This window comes from Pseudophryne corroboree, chromosome 4 (assembly GCF_028390025.1).
Source record: "Pseudophryne corroboree isolate aPseCor3 chromosome 4, aPseCor3.hap2, whole genome shotgun sequence".
Taxonomy (NCBI): domain Eukaryota; kingdom Metazoa; phylum Chordata; class Amphibia; order Anura; family Myobatrachidae; genus Pseudophryne; species Pseudophryne corroboree.
The window spans coordinates 513,432,913-513,454,702 of record NC_086447.1 but is presented as its reverse complement, the minus strand read 5'-3'; the positions used below and the strand labels follow the sequence as shown (position 1 = coordinate 513,454,702).

Here is a 21,790-nt window from a genome sequence, read left to right as displayed (position 1 = left end):
GTAAAAGGTTAAAGGATAACGTAGGCCCATTAAAAGATGAACTGGGAGCCTTGATAAACGATGACAAAATAAAAGCGGACATACTGAACAAGTTTTTATCATCCGTATTCGCCAGGGAGGATCAGAAGGAGATGGTAGTGCTTAATGACAGTGAAGGTAATGACTTTTGGCTAGATGCTTGTTTAAGTGAAGTAGTTGTCCTGGAGAGGCTAAGCAACATAAAGATTAATAAATCACCGGGCCCAGATGGTTTTCACCCGAGGGTGGTTATGTAGCTTAGGGCACAGCTAGCAAATATATATATTTATACTTGATTTTGTATAGTTCAATTAGATCAGGTATGGTACCGAGGGATTGGCGTATAGCTGAGGTAGTGCCCTTATTTAAAAAGGGAAATAAAAATCATCCCGGGAACTATAGACCAGTTAGTATAACCTCTAAAGTGGCTAAATTATTGGAAGGAATTTTGAGGGATAGCATAGTGAATTATCTGCAGAATACTAAATTTATTAGCAAAAGTCAGCATGGGTTTATGAGGGACAGATCATGTCAAACTAACTTAATTAGCTTCTATGAGGAAGTGAGCGATAATCTCGACCAAGGCAAAGCAGTGGATGTGGTCTTTTTAGATTTTGCAAAAGCCTTCGATACAGTGCCTCACAGGAGACTGATCATCAAATTAAGGGAACTTGGACTAGGAAATACTATTTGTACATGGATAGGGAATTGGCTGGATGACATGGTACGACGAGTAGTGGTCAATGGCATGTTCTCCCGCTGAATACCACAAGGGTCCGTACTTGGCCCGCTACTGTTCAATATATTTATTAATGATCTAGGAAAAGGCCTGGGAAGCACAGTGTCAATCTTTGCGGATGATACTAAACTGTGCAAGGTAATTAATTCAGAAATCGATGTGGAGTCTCTACAGAATGACTTACTTAAACTGGAAACCTGGGCGTCTAAATAAAGAATGAGGTTCAATATTGAAAAATGCAAAGTTATGCATTTTGTGATTAAAAACAAACGTGCATACTACACACTTAATGGGGAAAATATAGGGTTAGCAGTAGTGGAAAAAGATTTGGGGGTACTCATAGATAATAGGCTTAATAACAGTACACAATGTCAAAATGCAGCAAAGAAGTCAAGTAAAGTCCTCGCGTGCATAAAACGGGTTATTGAGACAAGGGACAAGGATGTAATCCTGCCGCTGTACAAATCATTGGTACGTCCGCATCTGGAATATTGTGTTCAGTTTTGGGCACCATATTATAAAAAAAAAATATATCGGGGGAACTCGAAAGGCTTCAAAGGCGAGCTACTAAGCTGATTAAAGGGTTAGAGTCACTGGAGTATGAGGAAAGGCTTACTAGGTTAAATATGTGTTCCCTTAAATAGAGGAGACATTTATTAATATCTTCAAATATGTAAAGGGTCAATACACAGAGTTAGCAGGGAATTTGTTTATTAATAGAATTCTGTGTAGGACACGTGGGCACTCGCTGAGGCTAGAGGAGAGAAAATTCCGTATACAACGTAGTAAAGGGTTCTTCACGGTAAGGGCAATAAGGATATGGAACTCCCCCCGGAGAAGGTAATAATAGCAAACTCTGTAAATGCATTTAAAACGGATTGGGCAGTTTCCTAGCTGAAAAAAGTATCCAAGGATATAGCATTTAATATATTGACATTATGTATATGGGAGTGATACGAAATATAGTTGTCAATAGGTACGAAACCATTATTTCGGCTGGTGCATTATAATGTGTACTGCTTAATACAGAATACAGGTTGAACCAGATGGGCTTTTTGCCTCTTTTCAACCTCATTAACGGTTTATGTATTCGATTAAACCACACCAAGGAACGGTACAGATATGTCCTCTTACATCCTTGCTGCAGTCACGCTATACAGCCCTTCAAGTCGTGCCATGCTGTGGCGGGACTCTGTAGCGCCGAGTATCTTTTTGTGGCTTTTGCCGCAAAAATGTGTCTTAGACGTAGCTGCTGCTCATTAAAATGATATGCAGCATGTATATATCTGTGTGAGACTGCGACTGTATTTGCATGCAAATGCTATAATGTTTCGTTTCAGATGAAGATAGTCGCTATTACACACAGAATATAGGCATGCTGCATATAATTTTAAGCAGAAGCTGCTTGTGCATCCTATTTCAATACTTTGTGTCCAAGATGCATTTTCGTAGCAAAAGATGCTCTGCACTTCCGGGTCACACAGCACTCACGCGTTGTGTAACGAGACTTGTAGCGCATGGGGCAAAGTTGTAAGAGAGCACATCTGTAGGTGTAGACACATGCAAATGGCCAGGTTTTCTGTTTGTACACAGATGTATAAATGCTGATTTCTAGTAATTTGTACTGGTACTTTCCCAAATAACGTAAGGAACAAATCTGCAATAGAAATTCACCTACCTTAGTTACCCAATCAGACCGTGGACCTTATTCAGCTTCAGTTGTAGTTTTGCTATTTTAGCAAAACTGCAACTGGCTGCTGTGCGTGTGCACTGGGCAGTAACTGTTCAGTATGCAATCACACCATACTGAATAAGGCCTTATATGCCAGTTTGCTAATGTTTCTCTAGTCTCCTACATTATTAGTGTTGCAGTGGCAGTGAGGTTCTGTGGAGGCAGGCAGACCAGGGTTAATTCTTGCTTGATATATTATTAACATGTTCATATTTATAAAACAAACAAATCTTTATGTATCTGAGATGATGGTTTCGATTTGCTAAATGTGTAATGACACAGTCACTAAATAGCACTAGATTTAAAAGTGTCAAATTTATGAGGCTAAGAATGAGCCTTCTGCATGCAGTGTTTACTGGGATGAGTATCTAATTGCAGTTCCACCTCCCAGCACCTATTTGTTCTCTCTAGCAGCCGGCTGCAAATCATTGCTCACAAGTAGTATGTATCAGAAGATAGTTTATATGCAAAGTAGCACCTTTTTGTTCATACCTCAGCTCACATTAATATAATGACTGTTTGCTGCTGTAGTTTTTATTCTATACACAGCGCTAAATGTTATAAGGAAATTGGGAAGCAGATGCTTGAAGCTTGACAGAGGGTATGGGATAAAAGATTCTTTCGATTACTGGCAGATCTAGGGATTGTTCATTGAAGAGGCAGCTGTGCTCTTTTGGAATACAGTCTAAATACTGATGACCTTTTCTCTGCATTGTTTGCATTGTGTGTAATTTCTCTGTGCCCACCACCCGGATCCAGGCATTTAATAAAAAATACAAATTGTTCTAAATATAACTTCATTTTATAAATGTGCCATAAAAACACAAATATAATCTCTCTTTAAAAAAAAAAAAAAAAAAAAACTTTTTTTTTTTTTTGGGGGGGGGGGATTTGGGTCAGTATGCTAAAATCCACAACTTACTGAAATAATGCATGAAAATTAAAATTGCTAATTGTAGATAGAAAGCTGGGACATTTACTGCTTTTTATTATTATTATTATTATTGTTTATTTATATGGCACCACAAGGGTTCTGCAGCGCCTAACAAAGTACAGAAACAAATGAACAAAACAAGAAAACAGAACAATGTAGGACAAATACAGGTTATATTAACATTGCTGCATCAGGGAACAGGACACTTAAATAATCGTCAGGTTGGCAGAATCCGAGGGTTTGGTGCCGTTGGAGTAGAAGATCTAAAAAAAAGAAAAGCATATGAGAGGAGAAGGGCCCTGCTCGTGAGAGCTTACATTCTGAAGGGAAGGGGTAGACAGACGGGTGACACAGATGGGGTAGAAGTAAGCCAGGTAGCACAGGGTTAGGATGAGAGATGGGGTTAGAAGTGAGCAAGTAGCAGAGGGTTAGGATAGAAGTGGGTCTTGAGAGCCTGTTCAAAGTTTTATAGAAAGGTGGAGAGTTTGATAGGGAGAGGTAGAGCATTCCAGAGGTAAGGAGCACCATGGCCAAAATCTTTGAGGTAGACATGTATATGAAACTCTTAAGCAATGTTTGTAACCCTGGTAACATAACATGCAACGAACGTGCAGTATATTACGGTTACCTGCAGCATCCTCTTAGAGTACTTTGTTTAATGTAAGAAGTTGCCAACATTACTTAAATGTATTTATTTTTATTTATTTTTATTACCTACTGTTAAAGACGCACAAAAGTTGTTCAATTGAACGACCGATATATCGTGCACCCATCTGCGGGTGTGTACCAGCGATCACATCTGCCGTGCAGCAAAACTGATGGCTGATATATCTGCAGATGTATTGGCGCATCTTGATGTGTGTATGGTGGTGACCCGACCGCCCGTTACACTTGCTGCAGAGGCCACCGGATACCGAGGGCGCAACTGTTGTGACCCCAGGCACAACACAGTGGTCTGCCGATCGGTAAGCTTGTATGTACTTACTAATCGTCAGGTTGGCGGACGGATGAGCCATCGTCCTAGTATGTACCCAGCTTAAGAGTTAATGTTTACAAAAATTTTTATTTTTTATACAAGATCTTTGTATAGGGCAAGTATTGGCTTTTATTTGCATGTTTTGAAATTTAAGCATTACTCTTCATAATGTCTAATCTATTGTACAGGGTTGGAATAAAAAAAACTACTTTTTTTGCATTAATGTTTAAGTGAAAAATATTGAATCCTGATTGTTATATTAATACTATGTATTATAAACCTTGAACAACCATGTTTTAATACTTTCTAACACTAATAATACAAAGTTTTTTGGCTTTGATATGATTTGATTACATCATTTAATAAAACCAATTTTTTACTACTTATTATTCCTATTACATCTGAGTATGCCCCAACACCAGAGTCCTCCTTTATCTTTGTTTGACTATACATATTTAATATATTTATATAGATTAAACATATTGAAACATACAAAGTACACTCAGATATAGATGAAAATTGAAAACAAAAATAAGTTAATGTTAATCAGTAGTCCTACTTATTACTTATAATTAAAACTGAATAGTAATACAAAATGGAAAGTGCAATAGCACTTTAAAGAGAAACACACATACACACAAGGTTAAGTATTCGCTCTGGGCATGCCACTGGAATTAAACATTTTGAATAAAAACTGTTTTCTTTTCCGTTTTTAGTATAATAGGCTTTTTTTTAAGTCATGGCGTCTTGCCTGTAGTCACAGCATAATAATGAAATGTGTTTTTTTGTTTTTTTTAATAGATTTGGTTTAAACCAGCCAACCCTGTCATTATACCAGTTATATGCAAAACTACATGATGATCATCTGGTAAACTGAATTTGCCATCTTGTTGGTAGTTTAAAAAAGGGGAGGCAAAACCTATGGAGTCACAGATTCTTAATGTTGCATAATGAATAGTTATGAAAGAGAAATTGACTGTCTCTGTCCATTTTTTTTTTTTTATTGACATCAAGATACCGGTTATGGTCTCCTGGGAGCTGGTTCTGAAAGAAAGTAATGCATCTTCTTTAGTGGCATGTCTGGTCCCATCATTTTGCCTAATGGCGAACACAGGATTGTCTTTGCTTTGACAGCCTTAGGGGTATATGCAATTGCGGTCGAATTCCCGAAATTGGCGAATTTCGGGTCATTTTCGACCCAAAAAAAAAAATCGCCTATGCAATTCAGTGCTTTCCGACCAAAAAACGGACTTTCAAAATTCGACTTTTTGAAATTCGAATTTTTGCAAATTCGACTTTTCTGCAATGATATAAGTGCTGCAATTCGACCAAAGCATATTCAATTCAAGTTTGGAAATTCGACAGCAGTGCTTTTAGACAGCAAATTCGTCATTTTCAATCCGCCACACTTTGGAGGGTGAAAACAAATAAAAAAATTTTAAACATGTTTTTTTTGGTGTTTTTTTTTTTGGGAATAGCAGATCTATTTATATTAGAAGGGATTAGGTACTTTTTTTTTTTTTTTGGGAGGCACAAATATTATTTATATATTTTTTAAAATATTATTATTATTTTTTTTTCATTTTTTTTTATGCTGGAACGGTAAAATCTAAAAAAAAAAATGGCGTGGGGTCCCCCCTCCAAAGCATAACCAGCCTCGGGCTCATTGAGCTGGTCCTGGTTCTAAAAATGCGGGGGAAAAATTGACAGGGGATCCCCCGTATTTTTAAAACCAGCACCGGGCTCTGCGCCTGGTGCTGGTGCCAAAAATACGGGGGACAAAAAGAGTAGGGGTCCCCCGTATTTTTAACACCAGCATCGGGCTCCACTAGCTGGACAGATAATGCCACAGCCGGGGGTCACTTTTATGCCGTGCCCTGCGGCCGTGGCATTAAATATCCAACTAGTCACCCCTGGTCGGGGTACCCTGGGGGAGTGGGGACCCCTTCAATCAAGGGGTCCCCCCCCCCCAGCCACCCAAGGGCCAGGGGTGAAGCCCGAGGCTGTCCCCCCCCATCCAATGGGCTGCGGATGGGGGGGCTGATAGCCTTTTGTGATAATAAAAAGATATTGTTTTTTCCAGTAGTACTACAAGTCCCAGCAAGCCTCCCCCGCAAGCTGGTACTTGGAGAACCACAAGTACCAGCATGCGGGAGAAAAACGGGCCCGCTGGTACCTGTAGTACTACTGGGAAAAAAATACCCAAATAAAAACAGGACACACACACCGTCGACAGTAAAACTTTATTTCATACGTCGACACACACATACTTACCTATGTTCACACGCCGACATCGGTCCTCTTCTCCATGTAGAATCCACGGATACCTGAAAAGAAAAGTTCAATATACTCACCTCAGCCATGGTCCAGAGATACATCCACGTACTTGGCAAAAAAACAAACCGCAAATACCCGACCACCGGACTGAAAGGGGTCCCATGCTGACACATGGGACACCTTTCCACGAATGAGACCTGTCAGTGACAGCTGTCACAGACAGGTCTCTAAGCCAATCAGGAAGCGCAACTTCGTTGCGCTCACCTGATTGGCTGAGCGCTGTCTGTACTGTGACAGCGCATCGCACAGCTCCCTCCATTATATTCAATGGTGGGAACTTAGCGGCTAGCGGTAAGGTCACCCGCCGGTCAGCGGCTGACCGGCGGGTGACCCCACCGCTACCCGCAAAGTTCCCACCATTGAAAGTAATGGAGCGGCTTTGCGAGGCGCTGTCACAGTACAGACAGCACTCAGCCAATCAGGTGAGCGCCACGGCAGTAGCGCTTCCTGATTGGCTGAAGGGACATCAGTGACAGGAGTCACGTGATGTCCCGGCATTCGGGGAAAGGGGTCTAATGTGAAAGCATTGGACCCCTTTCATTAGTCCGCTGGATCGGTGTTCGTTTTTTTTTTTGCCAAGTACGTGGATTATCTCTCTGGACCTGGATGTACCTCTGGACGCTGGAAGGTGAGTATAATTTTTTTACAGGTACCTCGGATCGTCGGAGACCGTGGCAGTCGGCGTGTCAACATAGGTAAGTATGTGTGTGTCGGTAGTGTGTAATAAAGTTTTACTGTCAAGGTGTCTGTGTCCTGTTTTTATTTGGGTATTTTTTTCCCAGTAGTACTACAGGTACCAGCGGGCCCGTTTTACTCCCGCATGCTGGTACTTGTGGTTCTCCAAGTACCAGCTTGCGGGGGAGGCTTGCTGGGACTTGTAGTACTACTGGAAAAAACAATATCTTTTTATTATCACAAAAGGCTATCAGCCCTCCCATCCGCAGCCCATTGGATGGGGGGGGGACAGCCTCGGGCTTCACCCCTGGCCCTTGGGTGGCTGGGGGGGGGGGACCCCTTGATTGAAGGGGTCCCCACTCCCCCAGGGTACCCCGGCCAGGGGTGACTAGTTGGATATTTGATGCCACGGCCGCAGGGCACGGCATAAAAGTGACCCCCGGCTGTGGCATTATCTGTCCAGCTAGTGGAGCCCGATGCTGGTGTTAAAAATACGGGGGACCCCTACTCTTTTTGTCCCCCGTATTTTTGGCACCAGCATCAGGCGCAGAGCCCGGTGCTGGTTTTAAAAATACGGGGGATCCCTGGCCAATTTTTCCCCGGATTTTTAGAACCAGGACCAGCTCGATGAGCCCGAGGCTGGTTATGCTTTGGAGGGGGGACCCCACGCCATTTTTTTTTTCGGGTTTTTCCCGTTTTTTCCCGTTTTTTAAAATCGCGGTAAAATCCGCCAAATCGGCCGATTTTCGCCCGCGATTCTGGCGAATCCGTTTTTCATTGAATATGGTGAATTCCGGAAGCCACCTTCCGGAATTCACCTGGCGAATTTGGTCGAATTAAAAAACAGCGAAAATTGCTGCGAATTCGACCGCAATTGCATATACCCCTTAATAGTTTACATCTTCAGTGTGTGTATTTGTGTGTGTGTATATGTATGTATGTATGTATGTGTGTGTATGTATGTATGTGTATATATATATATATATATATATATATATATATAAATGTGTGTGTGTGTATATATATATATATATATATATATATATATATATATATATATAAATTTCCATTAATGCCTGTTTGTTTACACATGGGATGATCTAATCCCAGACAAATTAGTAATTTTACAGTCCAAAATACATCATGAAATGTATATTTTGCGCATGACGCTAATTATGCAATGTGCATAGACATTATAAACAAGAAAGTAATGTTGCCTATTCGCTCCAAAGATGGACTTCTTTCTCCCTCAGATGTCAGTACAGTTTGTTAGTTTTGAAATATTTTGTCTATTTTACCCTGCATATTATCCCTGCCATTACCAGGTACAAACTGCCACAGTGAATCCTGTTTGTGCTAGATTTTAACGCTCCTCCCATTGCCTCATTCACCTGTTTTAAACATTTGAAGTACCACAGTGTGTTAACCACAGTTATTTTCCAGTACAGTTCTGTTCCGCTCCATATGCAGACTCAGTCACATACAATATACAGTACAAGTGTTGCAGATCAATTTAATCAGCTGAGTTTCCTGGTGCATCCTAGTCGCATTGCAATTAAGACTCATTTTCGTAAAATAGATGCCCAACACTAGCAGAGTTGCACTGGATCTGGCGACTCACTCACACCAGGCATCTCATGCAGCGTGGCATGTTGAGGCTAGATGTACGAGGGCATATCTGTACGCAGTTTATTGTAATGTTTTGTAATTATAGAATTATATGTTGTTGGAGGTGTCCATTATTATTGGTTATTTTTGTTTTGTCAATTTTCTGTTTGCTGAAAATTGCTCTAGAAATAAAACTCTTCTAGTGATTCCAATCTACAATTTTTCTCTAATGGTGTCCACACACTCTGTGATTCTCGCATGCGATTTGATATTTTTAGTACAAATAACATCGTATCTAGTTCAAATCGCACCGTGTGTATTGTCCCTTGCAATGCGCGCTCCCGTCTAGTCAACATCACAAGGCAAAATAGTATGTGCAGGCAGGTATTTCTGAACTACATTGCATACATTACATATTGTAGTGTAGTCAAATTCGTGTGTAGTTCAAATAGCATACCACTAAAGTACAAATCTTATAGCACAAATAGAATAGCTCAAATCGCACCTAGCACAGATAGCACTGTGTGTGGGCACCATTAGCCCTTACGAAATTTGTGGTCCCATAGATATTGAGGACATATGCTATCTCAAATGCGCTATATCAGTGTTATTAGACTTTTACATCGAACATCGGTATGTATCAAAGCAGATACATAGAGAAAATCACTTTTCTTTACAGTATCTGCAATCATTCAGTAAAAAGCGATAAACACACTTTTCTGTTTGACCTGTCAGTATGTGTGCTCTGCAGCGTACATTGGGGTCCGTCTGCGCACAAGATCTCAGAATGTTTGCCAGAGCTTGCGCGCGAGCATTAGGACTTGCAAGAAGCAGCGCATCAGCGCTAGGCTGATGCGCTGTGGTGCCTGCACAGATTGCAGGAGTGGGGAGTATTCTCTCCCCTAGTTTGGCAGCTATGATGTTACATCTCAGTGTTATAGCTTCCTGCATTGCCACAATAAGTCTTCTATAATACATTAACCCCTCAAAAAATATCCTTTGTTTTCAAGCGTTATGTTGATGCTACCTACAGTTTGATTATTTATTATTATTATTTTTTATTTACAGGTATTTCGAAGAAAAGCCGTTGAATTGGGAGAGAAACTTTTGCCTGCTTTCAATACACCAACTGGAATACCTTGGGCCCTGTTAAACATAAAGAGGTACATTTGCTTTAAAGAATGTTCCTTTTGGCCTACCCTATATTCCAGTTTTATTTTGCTTTCTCACATTGTCATGAACGTAAGTATATTCCATGTGACCACTTGGTCATACTAGCCATAATGCCTCTTAAAGGGGAGTAGTTCCGCAGTCTGCACTCTGTGGCAGACCTGCTGCAGTACCAGGAAATGTACCACATACCTTTCTCTTGTTTTTTTTCTTGTGTTGTCCGTAATGCTAAGTTGTTTTTGCACATTAAATTTAAGTCTGTGGCTATGGCATTAAGGATAATAAAGATACAGAGGAGCAATTAAGGAACTTCAGTATGTATTTATAAGGTTTATGCAGCTACATACAGCTCGTTTCATAATTATCTGTTCCTCATAACCTTGCTGTAGTCACACTAAACAGCCCCTCATGGCACGCCAGGTCCCATGAGACTCTGCTAGTGTTGGGTGTCTTTTTGTTTTGCAGAAAATAGGTCTAATGGTGTGTACACACGGTGAGATTTTTCCTTACGATTTTGACTATATAGTCAAAATCGTAAGAAAAGTTAGTGCAGATCGCAATGTGAAAGTCACCTTGCGATCCCGATGCGATGACGATGCGCGGTCAGCATCGCAAGCCTAGATAGACTGTGCAGGCAAGTCAATTTTGACTATCTCGTAGAAAAGATTGTCAAAATTGATACTTAGCCAAAATCGCACATAGTATCGCAAGCACAGTCATTATGTGCTTGCGATACCGACCTAGCCCCTATCGCATGCATAGTGAGAATCGTGGTTAGCCCGAATCTCACCATGTGTACACACCTTATGTCACAATGCAATGTGATTAGTATGCACCAGAAGGTTCTTGATTAGTTTGATTAGCGACACGTGTATATCTCTGTGTGACTGAGTCTCTGAATCTGCTTAGTGTTACAATGTAGTAGCGGCAGCTTTGTTTCATATACAGACTCTGTTGCACACATATGTGTGTGTGTGTATATATATATATATATATATATATATATACATATACATACAAGTGTTGCATATCAAATTAATCCACACAGTCTCCTGGTGTGTCCTAGTCAGATTGTGTTGCATTTTAGACTCATTAAAAAAAAAAAAATTATATTGATTTCAAAATATATGAAAATACATATCAGAACAATAAAAAGAAAACTCTTATAACAACATCCAAGATAAGGTCAGAGATCTGCATCAGTGAGACGTTACAATGTCTTTGTACAAGACTTCAATAAGAATAAAAGGATGCATCATGGGCAGTACAGATGGTGTAATGGTTAGCATTACTGTCTCACAGCTCGACTCCCACCCTTGCCATAACTGTGGTGTGTGTATATTCTCCCCGTACTGTACTTGCGTGGGTTTCCTTCAGGTACTCCGGTTTCCTCCCACAATAAAAAAAAATTTCTACTGGTAGGTTAATTGGCTCCTGACAAATTTTACCCTTGCATGAACAGTGGACCTCCTCACCCTCCCATGTGAATGGGAGCTCACTGGATCTGGTCTTCACTCACCGCTGTGAGATTTCTGATTTTTCCAACTCCCCATTTCCCCTCTCTGACCACCACCTGCTCTCCTTTAACCTATCTCTCTCGACATCCCCATCTCTACCTCCTAAGGCTACCATCACTAAGCGTAACATTGAAGCTATTGACACCACATTCCTTTCCTCCCTGTTTGACTCACTTCTCTCTCCTATTCTCTCTCTCTCATGCCCTGAACAAGCCACTTCCACATACAATGCATCCCTTACTTCTGCTCTTGACTCTGTTGCTCCACCAACCACTATTCACCCTCGCAAATTAACACCTCAACCCTGGCACACCAAATGCACCAGATATCTGCAAAAATGCTCACGTACTGCTGAGTGACACTGGAGGAAATCACACTCTAAGGCAGACTTCCTCCATTTCAAACTTATGCTCTCATCCTTCAGTGCTGCCCTTTCTCTTGCTAAACAGTCATACTTCAAGAACCTCATCTCGTCCCAGTCTTCCAACCCCCGGCGCCTCTTTGCCACTCTCAACTCACTCCTCTGCCCACCTCCACCTCGTCTCCCTTCCTCACTCTCTGCTCTTGACTTTGCCAATTACTTCACATCCAAAATTGACTCCATACGTCAGGACATCACATCACACCAGTCCATCAGTAACCAGCTTTCTCCTATCCCTTACCAACCCTCCCCATCCCTCGCACCTACTCTGACATTTCTCCCATGCATCTGGAGAGGAAGTCATGGCCCTCATTCGTTCCTGTCCCCTCACCACCTCCCCACTTGACCCTATCCCCTCCCGCCTCCTCCGCTACCTCTCTCCTTCTGCTTGTTCCCATCTTTCCCACCTTCTCAATCTATCCCTCTCATCAGGCACTGTCCCCTCTGCCTTCAAGCATGCACTCATCTCTCCTATTCTTAAAAAACCTACACTTGATCCAAACACTCTCTCCAACTACCGACCCATCTCTCTCCTACCTTTTGCCTCCAAACTCCTTGAGCGTATTGTCTACAACCGTCTTACTTCCTTTCTTTCCTCACACTCGCTGCTTGACCCATTCCAGTCTGGCTTCCGTCCTCTCCACTCCACTGAAACTGCCCTTACAAAAGTATGCAATGACCTCCATGCTGCTAAATCTAAGGGACACTACTCTATACTTATTCTACTTGATCTCTCTGCTGCTTTTGACACTGTGGACCATTCTCTCCTACTGCAAATTCTTCACTCCATTGGTCTACGTGACACTGCCCTCTCTTGGCTGTCCTCCTACCTTTCTGACCGTTCTTTTTCGGTCTCCTCTCATGACTCCACCTCCCCCTCACTTCCACTAACTGTAGGGGTACCCCAAGGTTCTGTCCTTGGTCCTCTTCTCTTCTCTCTCTATACGTCCTCACTAGGTAAGCTCATTAGTTCTTTTGGTTTCCAATATCACCTCTACGCTGATGACACCCAAATCTATCTTTCCTCTCCAGACCTCTCCCCTGCTCTCCTCAATCGTATCTCCAACTGTCTCTCTGCTACCTCTTCCTGGATGTCCCAGCGCTTTCTTAAACTTAACATGTCTAAGACCGAGCTGATCATCTTCCCTCCCTCCCGCATAACCTCACCTCCTACAATCTCATTATCTATTGATGGCACTACTATCTCCTCTAGCCCCCAAGTGCGCTGTCTTGGAGTAATCCTTGACTCCTCCCTCTCCTTCAAACCACACATTCAGCACCTCTCACAAACCTGCCATTTTCATCTAAAAAATATTTCCAGGATCAGACCCTTTCTGACCCAGGATGCTACTAAGACTCTTATCCACTCACTGGTCATCTCCAGACTGGACTACTGTAATCTGCTCCTGGCTGGCATTCCTGACAAATACCTCTCTCCACTCCAATCTATCCTCAATGCCGTAGCCTGGCTCATCTTCCTCACCAAACGCACTACGTCCACATCTCCTCTCTTACTAGACCTTCACTGGCTCCCCTTCCCTTTCAGAATCCATTTCAAGCTTCTCACACTCGCTTACAAAGCCCTCACCCACTCCTCTCCCATCTACATCTCTGACCTTATCTCCCTTTACACTCCCACCCGTCCTCTTCGCTCTGCTAATGCACGCTCTCTCTCCTGCCTATGGATTACTTCCTCCCACTCCTACCTCCAAGATTTCTCACGTGCTGCACCACTTCTTTGGAATTCCCTACCTCTCCCCCTCAGACTCTCCACCTCTCTACAAAACTTCAAACGGGCTCTCAAGACCCACTTCTTTACCAAACCCAGCCAAATCTCATCCTAACCCTCTGTTCTACGCTCTCTATGTACCCCAACTGTGTCACCCCTGTCTGTCTACCCCTCCCCTTTAGAATGTAAGCTCTCACGAGCAGGGCTCTCTTCCCTCATGTGCTTATACTTTCTTACTTTAATAATCTTCAACTGCACCAATTCCATCAGTCTTCTGCCACCTGATATTTATTCCAGTGTCATCTGCTGATGTAACTATGTTTATTTACCCTGTACTTGTCCTATACTGTCATCAACTGTAAGTTGCTGTTTTCCTGTTTGATTATTTGTTTATGTAATCTGTAATTGGGCGCTGCGGAACCCTTGTGGCGCCATATAAATAAAGGATAATAATAATAATAATGTGTGTACATATGATAGGGAGTATAGAGTGTAAGCTCCACTGGGGCAGGGACTGATGTGAATGGCCAAATATTCTCTGTAAAGTGCTATGGAATATGTGTGCACTATATAAATAACTGGTAGTAAATAATCGCATATATAACATATACTTAAAGGAGGGAAAACTCTGTGGAAGGGGGTGGAGGAGTTGGGAGGTGTACCTTGGTGTGTCGCAAAGTCTCCGAACCACACTAAGGGAACATATGGAAGTGCCATACTATAAAATTAGAAAAGAAGGGGTACAAAATATGAATAAAACATGCATACAAAATCCATCAAACGTGCAGATCTATTTGCCTGTGAATATACAAATTAGCCGAATCCTCCCATTTCCCATCAAGACCTTTGTGGCTACTTTGGGTCGAGCTAAGAAGGTCTCCTTTGCGTATGGATACTTGCTCACTAAGCTCCATGCGGACCCTCTGACTCGTCTCCGTGGAAGGTGGGAGGAAGATATGGGTTTAATATCTGAGGAGGACTGGGCCCTTGCTCTGGAATACCCTGCCAAAGTTACAAAATCTCTCAGATATCAGCAAATTCAATTCTTCATTTTACACAGAACGTATATGACTCCAGCTAGGCTGGCTACTTTTGCTACGGGCGGATCTGGCCTTTGTCCTAAGTGCGGGGGGGAGGTGGGAACATTTTGGCATCTAGTGTGGGATTGCCCGAGGTTGAGGGTGTTCTGGTTGGGGGTCGGGTCAATTCTGGAGAGTTCGGGAGTGACTGGCGGACTGCTTACCCCTCAATTCTGTATTCTGGGGATGGGATGCTCTACTTCTCTGTCTGTTTCGATGGGTCTTTATGCTCGCAGTGTATGTGCCTTGGCTAAGGTTTGCATTGCGAGGCTTTGGATGGCCCCTAAAGCCCCTTTGGTTTCTGCGCTTAAGGCTCTAATCAATGATACAATAATTAAGGAAAGATATGTATATATGAAACAAAACGCATCAGCCAAATTTGAAAGGGTCTGGTCTCCATGGCTTGACTCCCCCCATTCTCACCCGATCCCGCAACTATAGAGGGCACTGAAGTGCTAACTTCTCAAGAAATTTACTGTCTAATGATGTTTTTTGAGATGCTTGGCGGTTGGGCCCTGCGGGGTCGTCTACTTCATTGCATGATCACTGTGGTCCTGAATCAAAATATTCCTTCTCACCTTGCTTCTGTTTTCTCTGACGTCCTAGTGGATGCTGGGAACTCCGTAAGGACCATGGGGAATAGCGGCTCCGCAGGAGACAGGGCACAACTAAAGAAAGCTTTAGGATCACCTGGTGTGCACTGGCTCCTCCCCCTATGACCCTCCTCCAAGCCTCAGTTAGATTTTCTGTGCCCGACGAGAAGGGTGCACACTAGGGGCTCTCCTGAGCTCTTTGTGAAAGTTTTAGTTTAGGTTTATTATTTTCAGTGAGACCTGCTGGCAACAGGCTCACTGCATCGAGGGACTAAGGGGAGAAGAAGCGAACTCACCTGCGTGCAGAGTGGATTGGGCTTCTTAGGCTACTGGACATTAGCTCCAGAGGGACGATCACAGGTTCAGCCTGGATGGGTCACCGGAGCCGCGCCGCCGGCCCCCTTACAGAGCCAGAAGAGCGAAGAGGTCCGGAAAAATCGGCGGCAGAAGACTTTCCTGTCTTCAGATAAAGGTAGGCGCACAGCACCGCAGCTGTGCGCCATTGCTCTCAGCACACTTCACACTCCGGTCACTGAGGGTGCAGGGCGCTGGGGGGGCAGCGCCCTGAGACGCAATAAATCGATAGAAAACCTTTTATGGCTAAAATAAATGCATCACATATAACTCCTGGGCTATATGGATGCATTTAACCCCTGCCAAAACATACATGAAAACGGATGATAAGGACGCCGAGAAAGGGGCGGAGCCTATCTCCTCAGCACACTGGCGCCATTTTCCCTCACAGCTCAGTTGGAGGGAAGCTCCCTGGCTCTCCCCTGCAGTCACTACACTACAGAAAGGGGTTAAAAAAGAGAGGGGGGCACAAATTAGGCGCAGTATAAACAATACAGCAGCTATAAAGGGAAAAACACTTATATAAGGTTATCCCTGTATATATATAGCGCTCTGGTGTGTGCTGGCAAACTCTCCCTCTGTCTCCCCAAAGGGCTAGTGGGGTCCTGTCCTCTATCAGAGCATTCCCTGTGTGTGTGCTGTGTGTCGGTACGTTTGTGTCGACATGTATGAGGAGAAAAATGATGAGGAGACGGAGTAGAGTGTCTGTAATAGTGTTGTCACCCCCTGGGGGGTCGACACCTGAGTGGATGTACTGTTGAAATTGCGTGACAGTGTCAGCTTTGTATAAAAGACAGTGGTTGACATGAGACAGCCGGCTACTCAGCTTGTGCATGTCCAGACGTCTCATACAGGGGCTCTAAAGCGCCCGTTACCTCAGATACAGATGCCGACACGGATACTGACTCCTGTGTCGACGGTGAAGAGACAACCGTGATTTCCAATAGGGCCACACATTGCATGATTGAGGCAATGGAAAAAGTGTACACTCTTCTGATAATATAAATACCACCAAAAAAAGGGGTATTATGTTTGGTGAGGAAAAACTTCCTGTAGTTTTCCTGAATCTGAGAAATAAAATGAGGTGTGTGATGATGCGTGGGTTTCCCCCCGATAACAATTGATAATTTCTAAAAAGTTATTGGCAGTATACCTTTTCCCGCCAGAGGTTAGGGTGCGTTGGGAAACACCCCCTAGGGGGGATAAGGCGCTCACACGCTTGTAAGAACAAGGGCTCTACCCTCTCTGGAGATGGCCGCCCTTAGGGATCCTGCTGATAGAAAGCAGGAGGGTATCCTAAAATGTATTTACACACATACTGGTGTTATACTGCGACCAGCAATCGCCTCAGCCTGGATGTGCAGTGCTGGGTTGGCGTGGTCGGATTCCCTGACTGGAAATTTGATATCCTAGATAAGGACAGTATATTATTGCCTATAGAGCAATTAAAAGATGCATTTCTATATATGCATGATGCACAGCGGAATATTTGCCGACTGGCATCAAGTATAAGTGCGTTGTCCAATTATACCAGTAAAGTGGTCAGGTGATGCGGATTCCAAACGGCATTTGGAAGTATTGCCTTAACAAAAAAGGGGATGTACCCCAGGTCGCCTCTCAAAATAAGACGCCGTCTTATCAGGCGCAGTCCTGGTTGGCAAGCGGACAAAAGGGTTCCTCTTTTCTGCTCGTGACAGAGGGAGAGGAAAATGGCTGCAGAGATCAGCCAGTTCCAAGGAACAGAAACTCTTTTCCGCCTCTGCTAAGCCCTTAGTATGACGCTAGGGCTTTACAAGTTCAGGCACGGTGGGGTCCCGTTCTCAATGAATTTCAGTGCGCAGTGGGCTCACTCGCAAGTAGACCCCTGGATCCTTCAGGTAATATTTCAGGGGTACAAATTGGAATTCGAGACGTATCCCCCTCGCCGTTTCCAAAGGTCTGTTTTACCGACGTCTCCCGCTGACAGGAAGGCAGTTTTGGAAACCATTCACAAGCTGTATTCCCAGCAGGTGATAATCAAGATACCCCTCCTGCAACAGGGAACGGGGTATTATTCCACACTATTGTGGTACCGAAGCCAGACGGCTCGGTGAGACCGATTTTAAAATCTAAAATCTTTGAACACTTGCATACAGAGGTTCAAATTCAAAATTGAGTCACTCAGAGCAGTGATTGCAAACCTGGAAGAAGGGGACTACATGATGTCTCGGGACATCAAGGATGCTTACCTTCATGTCAAAATTTACCCTTCTCACCAAGGGTATTTCAGGTTATGGTACAGAACTGTCACTATCAGTTCGGACGCTGCCGTAGGGATGGTCCACGGCACCCCGGGTCTTTACCAAGGTAATGGCCGAAATGATATCCCTTCGAAGGAAGGAAATTTTAGTTATCCCTTACTTGGACGATTCCCTGATAAGGGTAAGATCCAGGGAACACTTGGAAGTCGGTGTAGCACTATCTCAGGTAGTGTTGCGGCAGCACGATTGGATTCTCAATATTCCAAAATCGCAGCTGGTTCCGACGACTTGTCTTCTGTTCCTAGGGATGATCCTGGACACAGTCCAGAAAGAAGGTGTTTCTCCCGGAGGAGAAAGCCAGGGAGTTATCCGAGCTAGTCAGGAACCTCCTAAAACCGAACCAAGTCTCAGTGCATCAATGCACAAGGGTTCTGGGTAAAAATGGTGGCTTCCTACGAAGCAATCCCATTCGGCAGATTCCACGCAAGACTTTCCAGTGGAACCTACTGGACAAATGGTCCGGGTCGCATCTTCAGATGCTTCAGCGGATAACCCTGTCACCGGGGACAAGGGTATCCCTCCTGTGGTGGTTGCAGAGTGCTCATCTTCTAGAGGGCCGCAGATTCGGCATTCGGGACTGGGTCCTGGTGGCCACGAATGCCAGCCTGCGAGGCTGGGGAGCAGTCACACAGGGAAGGAATTTCCAGGGCTTATGGTCAAGCCTGGAGACATCTCTTCATATAAACATTCTGGAACTAAGGGCCATTTACAATGCCCTAAGTCAAGCGAAACCCCTGCTTCAGGGTCAGGCGGTATTGATCCAATCGGACAACATCACGTCAGTCGCCCACGTAAACAGACAGGGCGGCACGGGAAGCAGGGGGGCAATGGCAGAAGCTGCAAGGATTCTTCGCTGGGCGGAAGATCATGTGATAGCACTGTCAGCAGTGTTCATTCCGGGAGTGGACAACTGGGAAGCAGACTTCCTCAGCAGACACGATCTACACCCGGGAGAGTGGGGACTTCATCCAGAAGTCTTCCACATGATTGTGAACCGTTGGGAAAAACCAAAGGTGGATATGATGGCGTCCCGCCTCAACAAAAAACTGGACAGGTATTGCGCCAGGTCAAGAGACCCTCAGGCAATAGCTGTGGACGCTCTGGTAACACCGTGGGTGTTCCAGTCAGTGTATGTGTTCCCTCCTCTGCCTCTCATACCAAAAGTACTGAGAATTATACGGCAAAGGGGAGTAAGAACGATACTCGTGGCTCCGGATTGGCCAAGAAGAACTTGGTATCCGGAACTTCAAGAGATGCTCACGGACGAACCGTGGCCTCTACCTCTAAGAAAGGACCTGCTCCAGCAGGGGCCTTGTTTGTTCCAAGACTTACCGCGGCTGCGTTTGACGGCTTGGTGGTTGAACGCCGGATCTTGAAGGAAAAAGGCATTCCAGATGAAGTCATCCCTACCCTGGTCAAGGCCAGGAAGGACGTAACCGCAAAACATTATCACCGCATTTGGCGAAAATATGTTGCGTGGTGGGAGGCCAAGAAGGCCCCTACAGAGGAATTTCAACTGGGTCGTTTCCTCCATTTCCTGCAAACAGGACTGTCTATGGGCCTAAAATTAGGGTCCATTAAGGTTCAATTTTCGGCCCTGTCGATTTTCTTCCAAAAGGAACTGGCTTCAGTGCCTGAAGTTCAGACATTTGTAAAAGGGGTACTGCATATACAGCCTCCTTTTGTGCCTCCAGTGGCACCTTGGGATCTCAATGTTGTGTTGAGTTTCCTAAAGTCACATTGGTTTGAACCACTCACCACTGTGGACTTAAAATATCTCACATGGAAGGTGACGATGCTGTTAGCCCTGGCTTCAGCCAGGCGTGTGTCAGAATTGGCGGCTTTATCATATAAAAGCCCTTATTTAATATTTCATTCTGACAGGGCAGAATTGAGGACTTGTCCTCAATTTCTACCTAAGGTGGTTTCTGCATTTCACATGAAGCAACCTATAGTGGTACCTGCGGCTACTAAGGACTTGGAGGATTCCAAGTTGCTTGACGTGGTCAGGGCCCTGTAAATATATGTTTCCAGGACGGCTGGAGTCAGAAAATCTGACTCGCTGTTTATCCTGTATGCACCCAACAAACTGGGTGCTCCTGCTTCTAAGCAGACGATTGCTCGTTGGATTTGTAGTACAATTCAGCTTGCACATTTCTGTGGCAGGCCTGCCACAGCCAAAAATCTTAAAATGCCCACTCCACAAGGAAGGTGGGCTCATCTTGGGCAGCTGCCCGAGGGGTCTCGGCTTTACAACTTTGCCGAGCAGTTACTTGGTCAGGAGCAAATACGTTTGTAAAATTCTACAAATTTGATACTCTGGCTGAGGAGGACCTGGAGTTCTCTCATTCGGTGCTGCAGAGTCATCCGCACTCTCCCGCCCGTTTGGGAGCTTTGGTATAATCCCCATGGTCCTTACGGAGTTCCCAGCATCCACTAGGACGTCAGAGAAAATAAGAATTTACTTACCGATAATTCTATTTCTCGTAGTCCGTAGTGGATGCTGGGCGCCCATCCCAAGTGCGGATTGTCTGCAATACTGGTACATAATTATTGTTACCAAAAAATTTGGGTTATTGTTGTAGTGAGCCATCTTTTATAGAGGCTTCTCTATTATCATGCTGTTAACTGGGTTCAGATCACAGGTTGTACAGTGTGATTGGTGTGGCTGGTATGAGTCTTACCCGGGATTCAAAATCCTTCCTTATTGTGTACGCTCGTCCGGGCACAGTATCCTAACTGAGGCTTGGAGGAGGGTCATAGGGGGAGGAGCCAGTGCACACCAGGTGATCCTAAAGCTTTCTTTAGATGTGCCCTGTCTCCTGCGGAGCCGCTATTCCCCATGGTCCTTACGGAGTTCCCAGCATCCACTACGGACTACGAGAAATAGAATTATCGGTAAGTAAATTCTTATTTTTTGTATTTTTTTTTTTTTTTCCTCTTTAATTTCATGTTTCTTATAGGTTAGTTTAAGGGCGTAAATATAAAAGTAAATGAGGTTTTATATATATGGTTACGGATCTTGCAGACCCAACTGATCTGAACAACAGGAAATTGTGTGTACATTCCCTCATGGACATGTTCAGATATCCCACAAATGTGAACTTTTTTTCAAAAGAGGTTCTGCCTCAAGCTAATTGATTTATTTTTTATGTGATATGATGATGCTCTGCAATGTCTGTACTTTATTCCCCAGACTGCTGAATAAAAATTACTTTATTAAAAAAAGAATATACAAATTAGCCGATTCAAACTATTTTTAAGAGAGTTTTGTTGCTGGGAGTCTATCGAGTCATTTATTGTAGAATTTAACTACTCCAAAGGCCAAGATGGCTTTTCCATCATAATACAATAATTGTAATAACAAATGCTCAATAGTGCTTAGCAAAGGGGGGGTTCTCACTGTCTAGATCTGCATAATGAACTTTTTAGCTACCGTCACAATAGTAGTCAATAAGGGTATAATAGCTTTTAATGGACACCAAGGTAGCAGTTGTCAAAATGAGAACACAATAATGCTAGCGTATCTGCCACTTATCGGAGAGAGAATAAGCCATTAATAAATGCATTTCAAGATAACGGATTAACAATTTCTTAAATTGGGAGAG

The 21,790-nt window shown here is 43.7% G+C and overlaps 1 protein-coding gene across 1 annotated transcript in view; it reads left to right on the top strand.

Moving 5' to 3' along the window:
* The window catches only part of MAN1A1 (mannosidase alpha class 1A member 1), a 523,182-nt gene that overhangs the window by 299,417 nt on the left and 201,975 nt on the right, over positions 1 to 21,790 (top strand). Inside the window, exon 5 of the mRNA XM_063917232.1 lies at positions 10,088 to 10,182. Coding sequence (XP_063773302.1) covers positions 10,088 to 10,182 — 95 coding nt within the window. The remainder of the gene's footprint in view (positions 1 to 10,087; positions 10,183 to 21,790) is intronic.